At 36.2% G+C, this 17,028-nt stretch overlaps 1 protein-coding gene across 4 annotated transcripts; it reads right to left on the bottom strand.

The window, feature by feature from the left end:
- Nucleotides 1–6,602: 6,602 nt before the first annotated feature.
- Nucleotides 6,603–12,106, bottom strand: LOC113309299. 4 transcript variants are annotated; one of them, XM_026557720.1, is made up of 3 exons: nucleotides 12,032–12,106; nucleotides 9,550–9,612; nucleotides 6,603–7,933 (listed from the first exon to the last, which is right to left on the bottom strand). In XM_026557720.1, the coding sequence occupies exon 3, from the start codon at nucleotides 7,916–7,918 to the stop codon at nucleotides 6,836–6,838; it is 1,083 nt and encodes a 360-aa protein (XP_026413505.1). In that variant the 5' UTR covers nucleotides 7,919–7,933; nucleotides 9,550–9,612; nucleotides 12,032–12,106; the 3' UTR covers nucleotides 6,603–6,835. The 4 variants fall into 4 exon arrangements, with proteins under 4 accessions (XP_026413505.1, XP_026413504.1, XP_026413503.1 ...); XM_026557719.1 differs by lacking the exon at nucleotides 12,032–12,106 and adding an exon at nucleotides 9,738–9,800; XM_026557718.1 differs by lacking the exon at nucleotides 12,032–12,106 and having other exon boundaries at nucleotides 9,550–9,718.
- Nucleotides 12,107–17,028: the final 4,922 nt, after the last annotated feature.

The raw sequence follows: 17,028 nt of genomic DNA on the forward strand, positions 1-17,028 counted from the left end.
TAGCCAGTTCATTATTTAAAGATACTTGTATACAGAGAAATACACCTGTAAGATAAGTCAATAACCAAAATGCAATGCAATATCAATTTTTAAAAAGTAACATGCAACTGGTGGGAAGTTATGTGAATGGTTTAAAAGCATGAACTTTATAGACTACAGAGAAAAGCATTTGTATACTCGGTCTTTTCTCTGCATGACGAGCTATATCTTGGCTGCTAATTCAGCTTTCTTCGATGAAGCTGCCTCACAAACCAAAGATCGACGTGCTACTTTCTCTACTTGCTTCAAATCTAAACCACCTAAAACATAAACAACAATGATAGCGAGTCAGTCCGTATTCCCTGTCATAAACAGACACAAGAAAAACCACCAGGCACCAACACCAACAAAACACAGGAAAAAGCACCAACGACTCTATAGAAAACCTGCATTAGCAGCTGCGTACAACAAACCTACAGGTACCTATTACTTAAAATTGCTGACATGGATTCATGTACGATGTATCTCGCTGCTAACTCATTAAAGACTAAACTATGATGAGTAAAAAATGGAGATTACAAGTGGTCCATTTCTATCTGAGTAAGAAATGGAGACCTATAATTCTTCTTCACATCCACCGACATCAGTATTTGTTCATATAATGAAACCAACATGATTCGAGTACGTGAGTATTTGGGAGCCATATCTTATGATGAAGATAATCAAACAACGATTGCAAAAATAAAATCTAGTGACCCAAATTGAACATGCCCACTGAAATATTCTACAAGGTATGAATACTTCCATATTAACAGTTTTCAATACAATGCAATATGTTGGTAATTTTTACCCAACACAATAAAAAAACTAAAAGAGTTTGAAGCTAAGCATTCACTTTCCTTTGCTGGGAACCTCGTGTCTGTCAAGTGCAACACACTCTAATAAAAACCCCAAATGATGTAACCCTGCAAATAGAAAAATCCAACGATCAGTACAATGGATGATTAGAAAATCACAGTGCACTGGAAGAGAGCAACAAATGATTTTCATAACTAAACAATGCTCATAAATGCAAATAACGACATGAACAAGAAACAAATTAATGAACTTACACTAACAGATGCAAGTATTTCAGACCTACTAAAAGAGTTCTCCCCATCTTGTATCAATCCCACATTTTCTATATTATTTATTATAAATCAAAAGGAGGGCTAACAGTACATAACCATGAACCCAAAAGGGTATGTCTTGGACCAGATGATGATTTTGGAGCCTACGAAGATTATCCATTAAAACCAAAATCCAAATAAGCATCAAGTATGAATATATCAATTCACTAGAAATGGAATGTTGATTCTTACAAAGGCACCACCAAGCTTGTCAAGCACACACTGCTTAAGCGCATTGATCCTCTTCAAAGCTTTTTCAACCCTCTTTCCTGTTACCATACCAAAACTAGTACACATGAAAGAAATAAAGGATATTTTTTTTACATATATATGTAACATATTCAACAATGAACAATAGACATAAAAATAACATCTACTACACGGACTATATATCAATCAGTTAAACTATCTCCTCCTTTTTCAATTACCCAAGTTTGAAACACAGAGTCATGAGATTTTCAGTGTGACATGATACATCACTTTAAGATTTCCATCTATTTTTACTGCCCTAAGCCACTAATATATGTTTCGCAGACCCACTGAAAGTCGAATAATAACTTTACAACTTAATACAACTTGTAATGATACCTGGAGAAACTAATTAATAACACCTAAAATGATAACAAGGACTACATTCTTGTGATTTACCTGAGTCTGAGCGGTGTTGGTCGATAGTACTACAACTTCTTAAGGAGTAAAAGTCATAGTTGAGCCTGGGATACGAGACTTGATTACAGTTTCTAATGTGCAAAAGCAACCATTATGTATCAATTTTGGTACGAATAACCAAAGATCATAAATAACTAACCAAAACTTCGAGAAGAGTCAAACAACAAAAAAATAACAATAAGTGACAACTATATTCCATTTAATCCAAAATATATATGGAAGAAGAAATCTTACCTGTGATATATCTTTCCTAGATGCTCAGAATTCATCCTATGAGCAAAAAGCCTGTACTCGGGGGGTTGAAGAATGTCAAAGTTTGAGTCTTTGACAATTAGTACCACTGTTGTGCATCCGACTGTAACTAAAATCCCTACCAGGGATCTTGTCCATACCTGCAATACCAAACAAGGAGCATTCAAAAGAGAACAATGTGCACATCAGCATAACAAACTAAGTTTATTTATCACTTTAAGAGAAATGTCTCAAGGTAAGGTAAGGAATAACAGCTTATCCAAACCTTCGTAGACAACACAGAGCCATTTGATCAGGTTAGCAGCAATTGTCTCTTCCTTGTTTGGGAGGTGAAGTCCTGCAATACAAACAATAGCTAGATTCCACATCATGAAACTGGCAGGCCCTTAACTGGTCCACCAAATTATGTTTAAAGACTAAATTCCATTCATGGGTAGAGATATCCCTGGCAAAGAAAACCAAACAAAGATTTTAACAAAACTCTATTTTTTAAAATAATAGTAACTAACCATTAAGCTTATCAACAACTTCATGAGCTTCATATGGATATTTATATCGAAAAAGGAAATGAACACGAATTTCCAGTCCTAATTCAATATGATAGCATCCAATTCCAATATTTTTTAGTGCTTAAAAAGACTAGCAAACAAATCACTGAGGCCCACAGAATCTAGTTAATCATCTTTGGGATATGAGATTGTAGTGATCAAAGGGGAGAATAAATAAATTCCAATCAAATAACTGAACTTACCCATATCTAACCCAGTTGGAGCTTCAAGGACTCTCAGGGCATTCCTCTATGGTTAGATATGCCTGGCCTACCTTTCTCTCCAAATCCATCTGCAGCCAAGCATACAAACACCATCAAAAAAGGTCCACAACCAGAGTTACAAAAGCAAATGAAGATCGAATATGAATAGAACCTACAAAAGCCAGGAATTCTTGATAATTGTTTTATTCAATTCAAGGAACAAGAGTCAAGAAGCTTTTTCTGCCTACAAAACAAGAACAATAAAACCCCAAATTCACTCATTCAATCTTCAAAGTGCAAAAACTAAAACTCAAACAAAATCAAATGAAGTAAATCTATCAAATTCACTTGACTGAAATAGCAAACCTGAGTGCGTGCAACACAGTACTAAGTATTTAGAATCACCCAATTCTTGTATCATCAGAATGTCGTTGTACACAGAAGATACGAAAACATCGAGTTAACAGCTCCTGAAATCGATCCAAAAACAGCTCCTTTAAAAACTAGTTACCACTAAAACCCATGAGATCAGAGTTTTTATAAAACCCACAAAAACAAACTAATTAGCTCACCTTACAGAACAGAAGCAGTGTAACCAACAATCTCTTAGCAAACTGAGCCATCTTTTACTTCATCACTACCACCACACTATCGTTATCAGGAATGACAACACGAACCAGTTGAAGTAAACATCAACTCTAATGAACAAAAATAACACTTCAATCGAAACTACAACCAGGAAAATCAAGAGCTTCGAAATTCACCCTAACCCTAATATTAAGAATCAATTTCTATAGTTGAAAATGATGAATAAAATTGAGACATAGATAATTACCCCAATGATTCGTAAGACGGAATTTATGACTCCGCAAATCTCAATTAGGTTTCTCTATATTCTACACAGAGACTGATCTCAAAATCACACTCTCCCAATCCATCAAAACCCAATCTCAAGCTCAATCTGATTAATCAATCAGTCGTGATTTCAGAATTCTTTTACAGAGAATTAACCACAACTCGAAAACTCAACAGCTCCGGAGACAATTTCCCAATCTGGAAAACCAAAATCGAATTCATCATATCCAACATCGAAGTCTCATACGTCCTCCAACAACCAAAATCAGATGCACCATCAGACTCCAAAGAACACAAGAAATCGACAATGGACGATTTCACTTGCCGGCACGCAATTCTGGGCATACTGGAAGACGATCTCACAACACACAGACTACCATTGAAATCGATTATTTTTTTGAGGGTATTGACTTCTATTTCACCTTCCGGATCTGGATCCATTATAGAAGAAGAAGATGGTGGTGGTCGATCGAGAGAAATTTAATGTTTAAACTTACGGAGAGAGGAAAGAAGGGCGATGCATTCTGCAGTGAGTTAGTGAAACAGGTATGGCTGAATAAAGATAATGGATACGAAGATAGAGATGAGTACAGATACATCGATAATAACGAAGTCACGATCAAGCCGTCCATTCATCTAGATCGATGGCTCAAATTTCTAACATTTTCAGCCGTTCATCTGACTACATATACATCACTAATCATGGGTAGTAGAATCGGTCTCTGAACGAGGGTAAAATAGTAAATATTCAGAGACTGTTTTTTAGGGATTAAATTTTTTTTTGTATTTTTATTATATCAGAGACCGATTTCTTTAGTCCACAGTCTGACTACCGTGAATGAGGGTCTCTGATGTGGGTGGTAAAACACCCATTTTCCACTAGTGTTATTTGGTACACCACGTGTTACCTGATTGGAATGGTTTCTTTAAATATCAACACGTGTTAAGCTTTTAAAATAATATACATGTGCACTACACATGCCCGATTAGCCAAGTGATAACGGCAGTTATGACTATGAGGGGGCTTCACCAATTATCAATTGAAAAGGAGGAAAACGCAAAATAGCCATTTATTTTGAGGGGAAAAAACAAAATCCCCCAAGAATTTAAAAACCTCATTTTTAAGGTTTGTATCCGTGGAATAAATGATGCGCCCTGGTCATCCCATGGGACGAAAGAAGTAGTATGAAGCTGGTATCTACCCACCAACGTCATATTCACCGCGTGAGACCCATAATGCAAGAAAAGGAGTGGAAATTTGTAAGATTGAATTACGTACTGTACCTTACTCAAATTGTGAACCGTGTACCCAAAATTATTCGAGCTAGACATAGAATTATGGTTGTGATTGTACTTCTCAAGTGCATGGTTGCTAAAGGGAGATACAATTGACAGTGGGGAGGACACCAATGTAAAGATCTAGTGGTGACCTTCAGGGAAGAAAAAAAAAAAATCTAGTAGTCAGGATTATGTTTATATCCTAGTTAGTGTCGGTATCCCCTTTAGCAATCGTGCTTAAGTGTAGTTTAACATAAAAGTAAGAAGTAAATGTTGCATGTAGGAGTTAGGTATAGCTAGCAACTCATCTTTACTCTATCACATGGTGCCTATCTACTACCCAATTGCATTAAAGGAACAACTAGAAATTTTACAAGGTCTTTGCCTGATTCGGGCCGAGTCAGACTCTAATCAAACAACAAAGTGTTAAACTTGAATTGACAAAATCAACCAACCTGCCAGCATCAATACATTCTACCCATTTTCCAAGGATGCTCTCGCCACACTTTTTCAACCCATAATACAAGACTTGAGTGCAAATTTGGTCATCAATTATTTATGTTGTCAGAGAAGTCGAGGAAATTTTGTAAGATTGAATTATACATTGCTCGAAATGTAAAAGAAAATGATGGACCTATTGCTTAATGGTTTTAATCGGGCTAGACATAGAATTTGATGTTGATTGAACATCACTTGTTAAGTGTAGTTTAGCAGATGTTGCATTCAAGAGTTTGGTATAGCTAACACACCTTCATTCGTCTATATATGCACGTGGAATTCACTTTCGGTGCCTATAAATGTATGTAGCTCCACAATGGTGGAATTACTTTTCGAGTGATATAAACAAGATGATTATTCGTTCCGCTAACAAAAAAAATAAAAAACCCCTTGTAGAAAAATGCCTTGATCAAGAAATTTTACATGGTGTTTGGTGTTTGCCAATTGTTTAAGAAGCCGCTTTTCAATTTCTAAAACCAAAAAAATATAAGGACTTTGTATGGAATCTATGGATTTGAAGTAAAATAACTTCAAAAGCTTCTTATAAGTAAGAAAATAAAAGAAACAAATTAGAAGTTGGAAAAGAAAAACTTAAAAGTGCTTCTGAGAAATACTTTTACCTCTTGGAGAAGCATAAGCAAAACTAATTGGTAAAAAACTTTAAATCATCCGATGAAAAAAATGGTGGAAAGTGGACTAGACGCGACTCATCCCCCGAATACTTTACGTACATAAATAATGTGGTTAGAACTTCTTGTGCTGATAATGATTTTCTATATACTCAAGGTACATGATGTGATTCTATCCAGAGGAATGGAGATCATCTCTTGAGTATTCCTGATGCCAGGTTCTACAAAAAATAAAATGTCATGTAAACATGTGAGAATAGGCATGTTGCTGGAGCTTCTAAGGAGCTCAAATAACACCGCAAGTTTCTTATGGAATTAGCTTGAGCACATATCTTAAGTTTCAACTTCAAAGCTATATACACGCAGAGACGACAGGTCTCAGCAATTTGATTCTTGGAGAGGGAATATGGACTGGATTCATTTTGCATTTTGATTGTTATTATGACTTGCTATAAACTTAGGTTTTCAGAAGTACTCCACAAAACTAGCCCTTGCATCATTCGACAACTAAAGATAAGTTACAAAAACTAAGATAATTTAAAATATTTAGAGTAGAAATATAACCAAGTAGAGACTTAATAGCTAGATAAACTGGTAATACATAACTTTTTTGGTAAACAGATGTCTCCTCAAATATCTCTATCTAAGCCTGCTAGTGCTACTACATTACTGGAAATTAAAAACTTAACTATATTTACGATTGGTTTTTGCTATGTCCTTCACTTTAAACATTGGTCAGCTCTCCAACCATGTCATCACTCATCATCATTGACCGATCTCTGCATCTTGATAGTACTGTCAGTAGTAGTAGCATCCAACGCAACAGGCTGATAACCCGCTCTATCGCGATCATCTTTGACCAAGCTCTGCATCTCCACACCGCCAGTACTAGGATTTAATGCTACTGATTTATCAACGAGATCGTAACTACCAAGATGATCATACAAAACCTTCTTATCAACCACTTGATTGTGGTGACTTTTACAGGCATAGTAGAAGACGCTCTGAACTAATAGCCCTGTGAGATTAACTGCCACCAGCATCAACAAACACAGCAATCCCAACAAAAGCTTAACCATGAAATGTACTTGAGACTCCAATGCAACCTCGAACACAATTTGTATGGTCCATAAAGCCCCCAAGTATAAACTTGCAAGTCTGAAAGCAATACGAGTTCTCTCTCGTAAGAGTTGTGTACTCTTCTTCATGGCTGCCAAGCCATAACCATTTGGTTCAAGAACAGAAATCACACTGGCTAAATGCCATTGAGCTGTAACATAGAAATGAACAAGATCGTATACGATAGCAAATATGATAGAAAAAACCCACAAGAGAGCTTCATTGATATGTATCAAATCCAAGACAGCACTAGGAACGTAGTAGGTCAAGTAGTTGACAATCACGAGAAGTAAGACGTAAAAGAAGGTTATCATAAGATGTTTGAATATGCGAGGAATTGCAAAGAGAGTAGGGATAACGGAGATGGATTTGGATACATAGAGAGAAGCTACTGTGAAGACAATAGCGGAGATAGAGAGAAGAGAGAATAGGAAGAGGAAAAGAATGTAGAAGAATTCATGGGTGGAGTAGGTGCGGATGAACTGTTTAAACGAAGGAGATGAATGATGATCATCGGAAAAGTAATCGATAAAAATAGAGTATAGGATAGAACTATGAGTTTCAAATAATAACTGCATCAACGAAAGTGGGAGAATGAGGGTTAAGGTAATCAAAAAGAATTTTACTGGAGATGATCTGGCTGGGATTTTCACTGCTTCCTTGATGATTTTATTTGCACTGAAGAATTTGAGGTCTTCTGCTGCAGTAAAGAGCTCCATAGTTGTTTAGATTCACTGGTGAAAGAAAGAGACAAGACAAGTATTATAAGCATATAGTGGATCCAATGAAAGGAAACGCAAGGAAACTTCTTGGTTCTTAATCAAGTCAGAGTCGAGTTACCGTGTGGAGTACTAAGAAAATTGATGTTGCATTTGCAAAAATGCTAACAATTGTCATGGAGGGATGGTATAATAAAAGCTAATGGTAGTGGATCCCAAACATAAAAATACCACATTTTGTTTCATATGGGTAACCTAATTCTTACTAAGTTACTTTTGTAGGAATGGAATCTAATTTTGTAAATCTCTCACCTCAGTCCACTCCACTGCTCCACCACCAACATGTCAAATACTTAACTAAGAGAAATTAGCTTGCCAGCCATCTTGAAAGCACATCAAAGCTTAAAACCAATTTAACCTAACCTCACCTTTTTTCCAATCAACCAAAACTTTCAGAAGAAAACAGTCAGAGGTTAGGTTTGGGTATAAAATTTCAAAATGACTTCTAAAAGCAAACTAAGTTAATTTCTGGCGAAGAAAAATATTTTTATTTTTGATTTCTAGAATTAAGTTCTGCTTCTGGTGTCCAAACACCCTCTACCGTTTGAATCGACAAAATTAACTAACTTGCAACATTCAGGAGTTGGGTATAGCTAACACAACTTTCAACTTATTAGAATAAAAATCCCTTAATTGAATAGCTAACACAATTTCTAATGTCCATCACTTCCGTTGTTCTGATTGAGATTGTAAACTAACATTCTGTTCCTCACTTAAATCCAAAACAAAGCACCATTAAGGATAACAACATTATTATAATTAGAATAAATATGCATTTCTAAACCTCAAAGGGTATCAGCATCTTCATAAGACGTATGTTATTGTATCCATGAGAGCCACTTAATTAATTGGGAACCATTTGGTAATGAAATCAGGGTTTGAGAAGTTAGTTAACCATTCCTCAGCACATTTGAACTTATAGATTGAATTCAGAGGAAGATAAGTAAAAATGTCAATCAAGATATCCTCTGTTAGTGATGAAGTGAGAGAAGTTGAAGCAGAAGCCATCGTCATCAATAAAATCGGAAAAAAAAAACACCTATTAACTAGATGATCACTGCAAATCCACCAAAAAATACCTAGTTAGCAAAGTGAAGGAACTCAAAAAGGCGAATGTCTAATAGTAGAAACGTGCAACCAGAGACCATCAAGTGACATTTACAAAACAGCTTATCATGGAGGAAAGAATTGAAGACAAGGTCCTAACTCCTAAGCTATAGGAGAAGCTGCAACAATTCGATTGTGATGGAAAAATTATTATCACATTACAGGGTACTCCAAAATAAAGATTAGTATCCATCAATATTGCTGTTGAAGAGGGAATCCTTTTGGAAAACTATAATTCTTTACTAATTCACCGAGATAATCCATCAAACAGTACCCTACTGACTACTGAGACTAAACAAAGTAGAGAAATGCAGCTTTGGGTTCAGGGGTACAAATCTATCAAGCCCTTCAAGGCTTCAACCTACTAAGATTAATGAGAGTCGGAAGAAACAACTTTGGGTTCAGTAACACAATTTAGCAAACACTTTTAACCTACTGAATATCATAAAAACAAAATTACTTACTGAGGTTGGGTTCACAGAGACAATTTGTCGGTGAGTAGAGAATTCTTGGAGCTTCCAAAAAATCTAGATAGATAGAGAGGAAGATTAGAGTTTAGACAAGATACATAATCATGAAAGTAGAAACAAAGATTATGATTAAAAAGATGGAAAACTTGAATATGAAATTTAGGGTAATATATCTTCACTACCTTGTAACTGAGAGCATGGGGCAACAATGAAATCGATATATGAATTGCAACATTCTCCTCAAATGGACCTCGTGATTCTCATCCAGATAAGGGATGACCTAGATTTACTTCTAATGTCTTTACCCAAAATAAAATCATGATCCCCAAAAAAATCATGGTCCCCAAAAAAATCGTTCTTTAAATATGTGAGACTCAAAAAGTCATGGTGTTAGTAGCTTGTGGGTCCGTCCAAGTTAAAATGAACAATCGTTCTTAAGAGACCGAGGAAAAAAACCTCGTTTGATTGGGGGCCAAAGAAACTAGGAAACTAATTGGGGGCCATGACATTTTATTTGCATCCAAAATTTTCAAGGACGTATTAATCCGACTGTGAATATACTGTTTTATCCTTGACTATTTGTTTTTTCAAATGACGACCCTAATTAACGACCCTTCATAGACATTAGCGACAGTTTAAAATCTTCATATACATAATTAAACCAATAAGGACTCTTCCAAAGGGTCGTCAGGGAATTGATTATGTATATGACGACTCTAAACTGTTGTACATTTCCGCCATTAACGATGAAGATAACGACTCTTTTTAGAGACTAACGACTATTTTTAACGACACTTCTAAAACATTAACGACTGTTTACAGTCGTCATATACATAATTAAAACAATAACGACTCTTCCAAAGGATCGTCAGGGAATTGATTATGTTTATGACGACACAAAACTGTCGTACATTTCCGTCATTAATGAATCTTCGACAGTTTAGAGTCGTCACTGAAACAATAGAAAAATTAACGACTGTTTGGGGTCGTCACTGAAAATTTTCAATACCATGACGACCTTTCATACAGATCTGGGCAAAAAAAAAACAGACACAAAATTGCAGAAAAAAATCTGGAAAAAAAAAGAATTAAACTCTAATTAAATCAGATTATCACTAATTATTTAGGGACATTTTAGCCATTTAAAAAATATTTTTTTAAGGGGTGACCCAAATTAGGATTGGGTGACCTTTTTTGTCCTCTAGTGCAAGGCCCCTAATTAAAATGTTTGGTCCCCAATTAAGCTAGGGGAAAAAATCCTGTTAAAATCGCCTCTCACATATTTTTTTTCCGCGGGTTCCAGTGAACCCGCTCCTCGGGAAACGTGCAGGGGTGGACTGTGAAGGGAGGTTTTTTCTCTTGATTTTTTCCATTCTGTTAAGAATTTTTGTAAATGAATTAGAAGCAAGTGGGTTAAATTATCATCTCAAGATTATTTATTTTTTAACGGAAAAGGGCAGAATAGAGACCCAAGAGAAAAGAGAAAATGCCAAAAGAAATTCATGTGTTTAAAAACTTTCCTCATTTTAGGGTTTATATCAGTGGAATAAATGATGCCCCTGTCATCCCATGAGACGAAAGCGGTAGTATGAAGCTGATATCTACCTACCGGTGGGTGAGACCCATAATGCAAGACCAGAATGCAACAAAAGAAGTGGAAATTTGTAAGATTGAATTACCTTACTCAAATTGTAAACCCTGGACCCAGAATTATTCGAGCTAGACAAAGAATTATGGTTGGGCTTGTACTTCTCATGTGCATGATTGCTGAAGAGAGATACAATTACTAGTGGGGGAAACCAATATAAAGATCCAGTGGTGACCTTCAGGAAAGGAAAAATAAAAACGGAAAAGATCTAGTATCCCCTCTAGCAATCATGCTTAAGTGTTGTGTTTAACATAAAAGTAAGAAGTAAATGTTGTATCTACAAAAGATCCTAACTTCACTGCCTTGTGCAGTGAAGTTAAATTGTTTGGTGTTGTCTTCCCAAACATGACCATTTAACTTAGATATGAAAAACCTTGAAAAATTGATGGATCTTTTGTTGATCCTGACATCCCTGCCTTGTGCAGTCATGTTGAATTGTTTGGTTTTGTTTCTAACATTCCAAACATGACCATTTAACCCATTTAATCTTATTCTGCCTATCTGGTTTTGGCATTTGAAATCAGTTGTAATGTTTGAATTATATGATCCATGGAGAGCCCAAAGTGTTGAAGGTGATAGCTTAAATTCTGAAAATGTTGTAATGATTGTAATCTCAATTATCTGCCGAGTCAGTCCCGTAACTTTTGTAACTCTTATGAAACAAATTAATAAAAAAAAAGTTGCATTTAGGAGTTAGGTAAAGCTAACAACACATCTTTGCTCTATCTCGTGGATTTCACTTTTTGTGCCTATCTACTGCCAAATTCTGGAAATTTACATTTTATTTCAGATAACAAATAAAAAAAATTATGGAATAATTTACGTTACCTCCCATGGTGAAGATTATAATTTGAGTTATCTCCCCTACAGAGATTAAATCAGTAAAACCTCCTTTCGTTAACTGTTCCGTCTAGATCCCAGTTAGGTGAGTCAGCCAGTCATGTACACGTGGCGAAAATAAACAGGTGTCATTCGAAGTACCAAAAATAACCCTTATGTTTCTATTTCATGACGATCAAAATCAGGAGCGAAACCTTGTCGGACGGTAACTGAAATCTCTTTCCTAGAAGTGAAATTGCAGATCCTAATCTACTCACCTTTCAGAATTCTTCCTTCCCAATTCACTACTTTAATTGATACATTGAGCCGACTTCATGGCCACATAATCACCAGTTCACCCTGAATACCAATTACTAAATGAATCAGAAATTCATTGTGGTGATCAAGATTACTCCACTCACCATATATATATATATATATAATTAACATCAAAAACCGCGTTCTTAAGACAACTGGGATCTACAGATAGGATTGATTAAAAATTAAGGAAATATGTAAATGAAATTACTTAAAATTAGAGGATCGAAAACAGAGTCTGAAAAAATCCCATGTTCTAGAGTCATGAATCGGTTGTTATCTCCAAAGAAATTTTTGGTCTGAAACGTGACCAATTTTTGACTGAAATTTAATCCGAACGACGGACACAAAGTAAAAATCAATAATCCACTTGCACCCCTCATCCATCATAATTACAAAAATTAAACAACTACAATGATCCTATTGAGCTATATTATACTTTATTCGCTACCTAATGCTGCACAAGTGATTATGAATATGCCGCCGTCGCTGTTCGATTTGGGTCCATTGAAGAGGATTATTAGAAGATAAGATTATGATCTATCGATGATTCGTGCTTGATTCTCCGCCATAACCGAAATCCTACTGCAAATTGCTTATGATTTTCATCAAAAAAAAACGAAACCATACATTATGTAACCTAAATAAAAAACGAAACCTAATGAAAGGAGGTTTTGCGGCAAAGGATTTCTGTTGCAAATCGATCACGACAACTCACCTTTGCCAGACAAATTGAGTGGCCTAGATCGCACCTCCACGAGATACGGTGGCATGGACTTGTACACCGGCAAGCTGTCTACACGCATGCCCGATCGGTCCCATCAAAAACTTTGTCCATGCTTGATTTCGGTCAAGCTAAATAGTGATGCTTGCGCACATCTTTAAAGCCCTAAAATCTATCAACTGTCGCAAACATGTGTCGTATCATCTCGTCCGTCCAACTTTGCCAGCTTGGTCGGAAAATCTAGGCTAAGAGTTAAACGGCCAATTAGGCACCTTGGTGATTACCGTCTGTCACTCTACTACAAGGAGTGATCGGTCAAGGGATGGCCCGCACATGCGGCCTCCAAACGATCACTCGAAGATGGTTTGGCATGCGCCTATTTTAAGACGCTTAATCCGCGACTTACTCCGTTAAGCTTTAAAACAGCGATGCTTCATACATATTGATTGTATTCGATGCATTACATGCATAAAGTATACACGATATTTCATAAATATCTATTTCCTAAATAACTCAGTTATTTAACCTAGCACCGTATGCTACTTCCTGTGGGTCCCACGATCCACTTATTCGAGACATCAAGCATGTCACAAACTGGGGATACTTACTGGGCTATTGGTCTGGCGGTTTACAGCGTGCGGCGTGCAACGCGCCCATATATAAGAACGTGTCAGGAGGCATGGACAGTTAAGATGATGAGGGAAGTGGGCTAAAACGTGATCATGCAATCACCTACACGACCCCACTACTCCATCACTCAACTTCCTCCACTTCCTACGAGATGAGGGTTTGCGCTCAATGACTTGTATAAATAGGTCCTTCGCCTATTTCCAAACAACACAGACAAACATAGAAAAACCAAGTGTTGTTACAGTATCCAGAAAAACACTCAGAACTGATAGCTTACATTGTGCAAGCCAGTTCATCATTCCGATACAAGTCATAAACAACCAACCCCTTCACAATCTCAACACCTTCTTCGCTTCCCTCCCTAAGATCAACCTCATCTTCTTCACTTTGTGACCGAAGCAAGTCTGGAACGACCATTTCTTGGTTTAGGCCAGAATTGTATAGATTGATCTCTCGAATCAAAATCACTCCCGTGCAGTACATTTGTTTATGGTTTAAATTCGTTTCTCATCCAAACACACCCAAATTTACCAAAACCAGCAGAAACAGTTTTCACCATAAACACCGGCATGATCGTTAACCCGAACAATGACGACTAATTGTATGTTAGCACGCTAACAAATCCACATATTGACGACTAAGATGGCCGGAAATACCATTTTCATGTATCTTTTTTCTCAACATAATCGATAAGATAATATAATGATAAAAACGGTGAAAAAACTTTGGTCGACACCTCATAAAATATTCAACTTGACGGACTAATCCAGGAAAAACTTAAAATTATCTTGGACAAAATGGTCACATTAGTTGTCGTTTTAATAAACTGACAATAATAATGACCAAAGTGTAGTTGACATGTTAAGAAAACTCAAAATGACGACCGTGGTCGGAAAATAATAGCACATCCCTGGATAAAAAACAAACAGACAAAGTAACGTCATTTTCGCCACCCTACCCGCTAACTGGCGGGTAAGAATTTTTTTACCCGCCACTAAACGGGTAAGATCCTACCCGACCCATTATTTGCCGGGTCGGGTAGGATATGGGGGCGGGTATAACCGTTTTTTTTCTTTTCTTTTTTCTATCTGGTTAACAATTACTATTCACTCTGTATACATAATAATATAATATGCTTTCCAATAAAACAGAAAAAAATCTTGCAACAACAATATGTGCCAATCTAACTAAAGAAAAATAAACAAACAAAAGCATCCTGCTAGGCCATTTGTAATCTCAAGAAACAAAGAGAGTCAAGTAAGAGTATCCTTGAAAAGGTGGACATCCTTGTTCTTCAAATAAGAGTATCACCACCAAAAGCTCTTCATATGACCTTCTTCAATCATCATCTACGATGATGGAATACGCACTAAGATCACCAAATAAAGTTGCATAACAACAGTTGAAGCCAATCAACATAAAAACAGAGGAGAGTTCAACATAAAAATGCCCAAGATATTCAATGCAGTTTCCAAATGCAGAGTACAACAAAAGACAGGACATAACATGTTGATTTCACTTTTGGTGCATGTTGTTGAAAGCAAACAATGGAGGGGGAAGTGAAAAACAAAGTATAGGTGTAATCCAATAGATCATCACAAATATGAGAGAAGAAAGTTGGAATACCCTAATTTCAGGCTTAGATAAATTTGGGAAGGACCTGTCCATATATACATACAGCAGGTAGTAAATCAATAACAGCAAAGAGAAGAAGGAACCACTATTAAGAAAACCAAAAGAATGACGTAGCAGCAGAATTACAGAACCGGGATAATCCCCACGAGATAACAAATCTAGTATGGGAAAAACGAGATAATATGCAACGTAAAGAAACAAGAAGAAATACGCAATTCACCAGCAAGAGGTCAAGACATATGATGTTTAAAGCACCGCTAAGCCACTAAAACTTCTGCTTTCTTGTGAATTACCTATTACTGGAGTTCATTCTTTAACAGTTCTATTATTATACATACCATTCCCACATCTCTGTTTAACAGCATGTAGTAAATAAAACCCCCCATAGCACGATACTGAATTTCGAGTACCAACAGGACTATATCAAAACTAGCCAACATTATCTAAGATTACAAAAGAAAGTACAATACAACCCCCAAAAGCTCGATATGAAATTTCAAGTACCAACAGGACTATATATCACAACTATCCAACTGAAATGTTCAAATACCAACAGGACTATATATCCCCTGCAGAATTATAACAAGTTATCATGTGTTGCATTAGGAGGATTGACAACAAAGTGCCTTTCATTCGAAACATTATTCAAATCTTTGGGTTTCACATGGGCTGGAACGGATCTTCAAATTAAATGGTCTATACTGAATACTCTTTCAATGTTAAGTCGGCATTACAATACAACACTAAAACTAGCATCTACTATGTCTTATGAAAATGATATTTACCTCAGCAGTCAACTTTTATTTCATTCTTCTTTTCACTTTGTTCTTCCAGATAAGTTTTTTTTGCTGCTGCTGCAACCAACAATTGAATGAACAAATACTTAGTTCTTTCTAGAAACCACTAAAAATTGCAAGCCAACTCTTAATTAGTTTTATCTGAAACGAAACAGAATTCAATCTAGTCTTTCAAATCCTAAACAAAAAACTAGCTGATAATTGAAACAAACCTTAAAAGAGGGTGTATGAACAAAGACTAAAATCATGAGAATGAGTTAATGATTCAGAATAGTCCGTTTTCCCTTTCGAAAATCAAACATGCAGATTATGAAATTAGTAGATAAATCAATCAAAATTCTCACAAGTTCACAACAAAATCAAACCTCAATTTACTCGTTAGGTGGAGATGGAGATGAGTTTTAAGACGAGTTTAGATGAAGATGGTATTGATAGAAGAAAGGGTTTCGTTGAAAATTTCAATTGAATGATTCTCCTGCTAGATTTGGAGCAGAGTTTGATTTGAGAACAGGGAGAAAGGGTTTCTAATTTTCTTCGATTTGTGATTTGGAAAAGAAAAGAGATATGGAAGCGAAAAAACCAACCTCACTTTTTACCCCTGATATGTTTCAAAATTACGAAAAAAAATAGGCAGGAGATGAAAACAATGCGAGGGTTACTCAGTCATTTGAGTATATTAGCGGGTAGGCGGGTAGGGTAGGATAATTTCGAGTTTCACCCGTCACCCTACCCATTTAATAGTGGGTAAGAAAATCTCTAAACGTCACCCTACCCGTTCAATGGCGGGTAGGGTAGGATACGGTTAAATCATTGGCGGGTAGGGTAGAAATAACGGATATGGGTAGGGTTTGTGCACCCCTACATAAAATAGTCGTCATTTTACAAAAACTAAAGCTTGTCGA

Source organism: Papaver somniferum, chromosome 9 (assembly GCF_003573695.1).
Source record: "Papaver somniferum cultivar HN1 chromosome 9, ASM357369v1, whole genome shotgun sequence".
In the NCBI taxonomy this organism is placed as follows: domain Eukaryota; kingdom Viridiplantae; phylum Streptophyta; class Magnoliopsida; order Ranunculales; family Papaveraceae; genus Papaver; species Papaver somniferum.

Coding starts and splice junctions, on each gene's coding strand:
- LOC113309299 (XM_026557720.1), bottom strand. CDS start 7,918: ATGGAGCTCTTTACTGCAGCAGAAGACCTCAAATTCTTCAGTGCAAAT.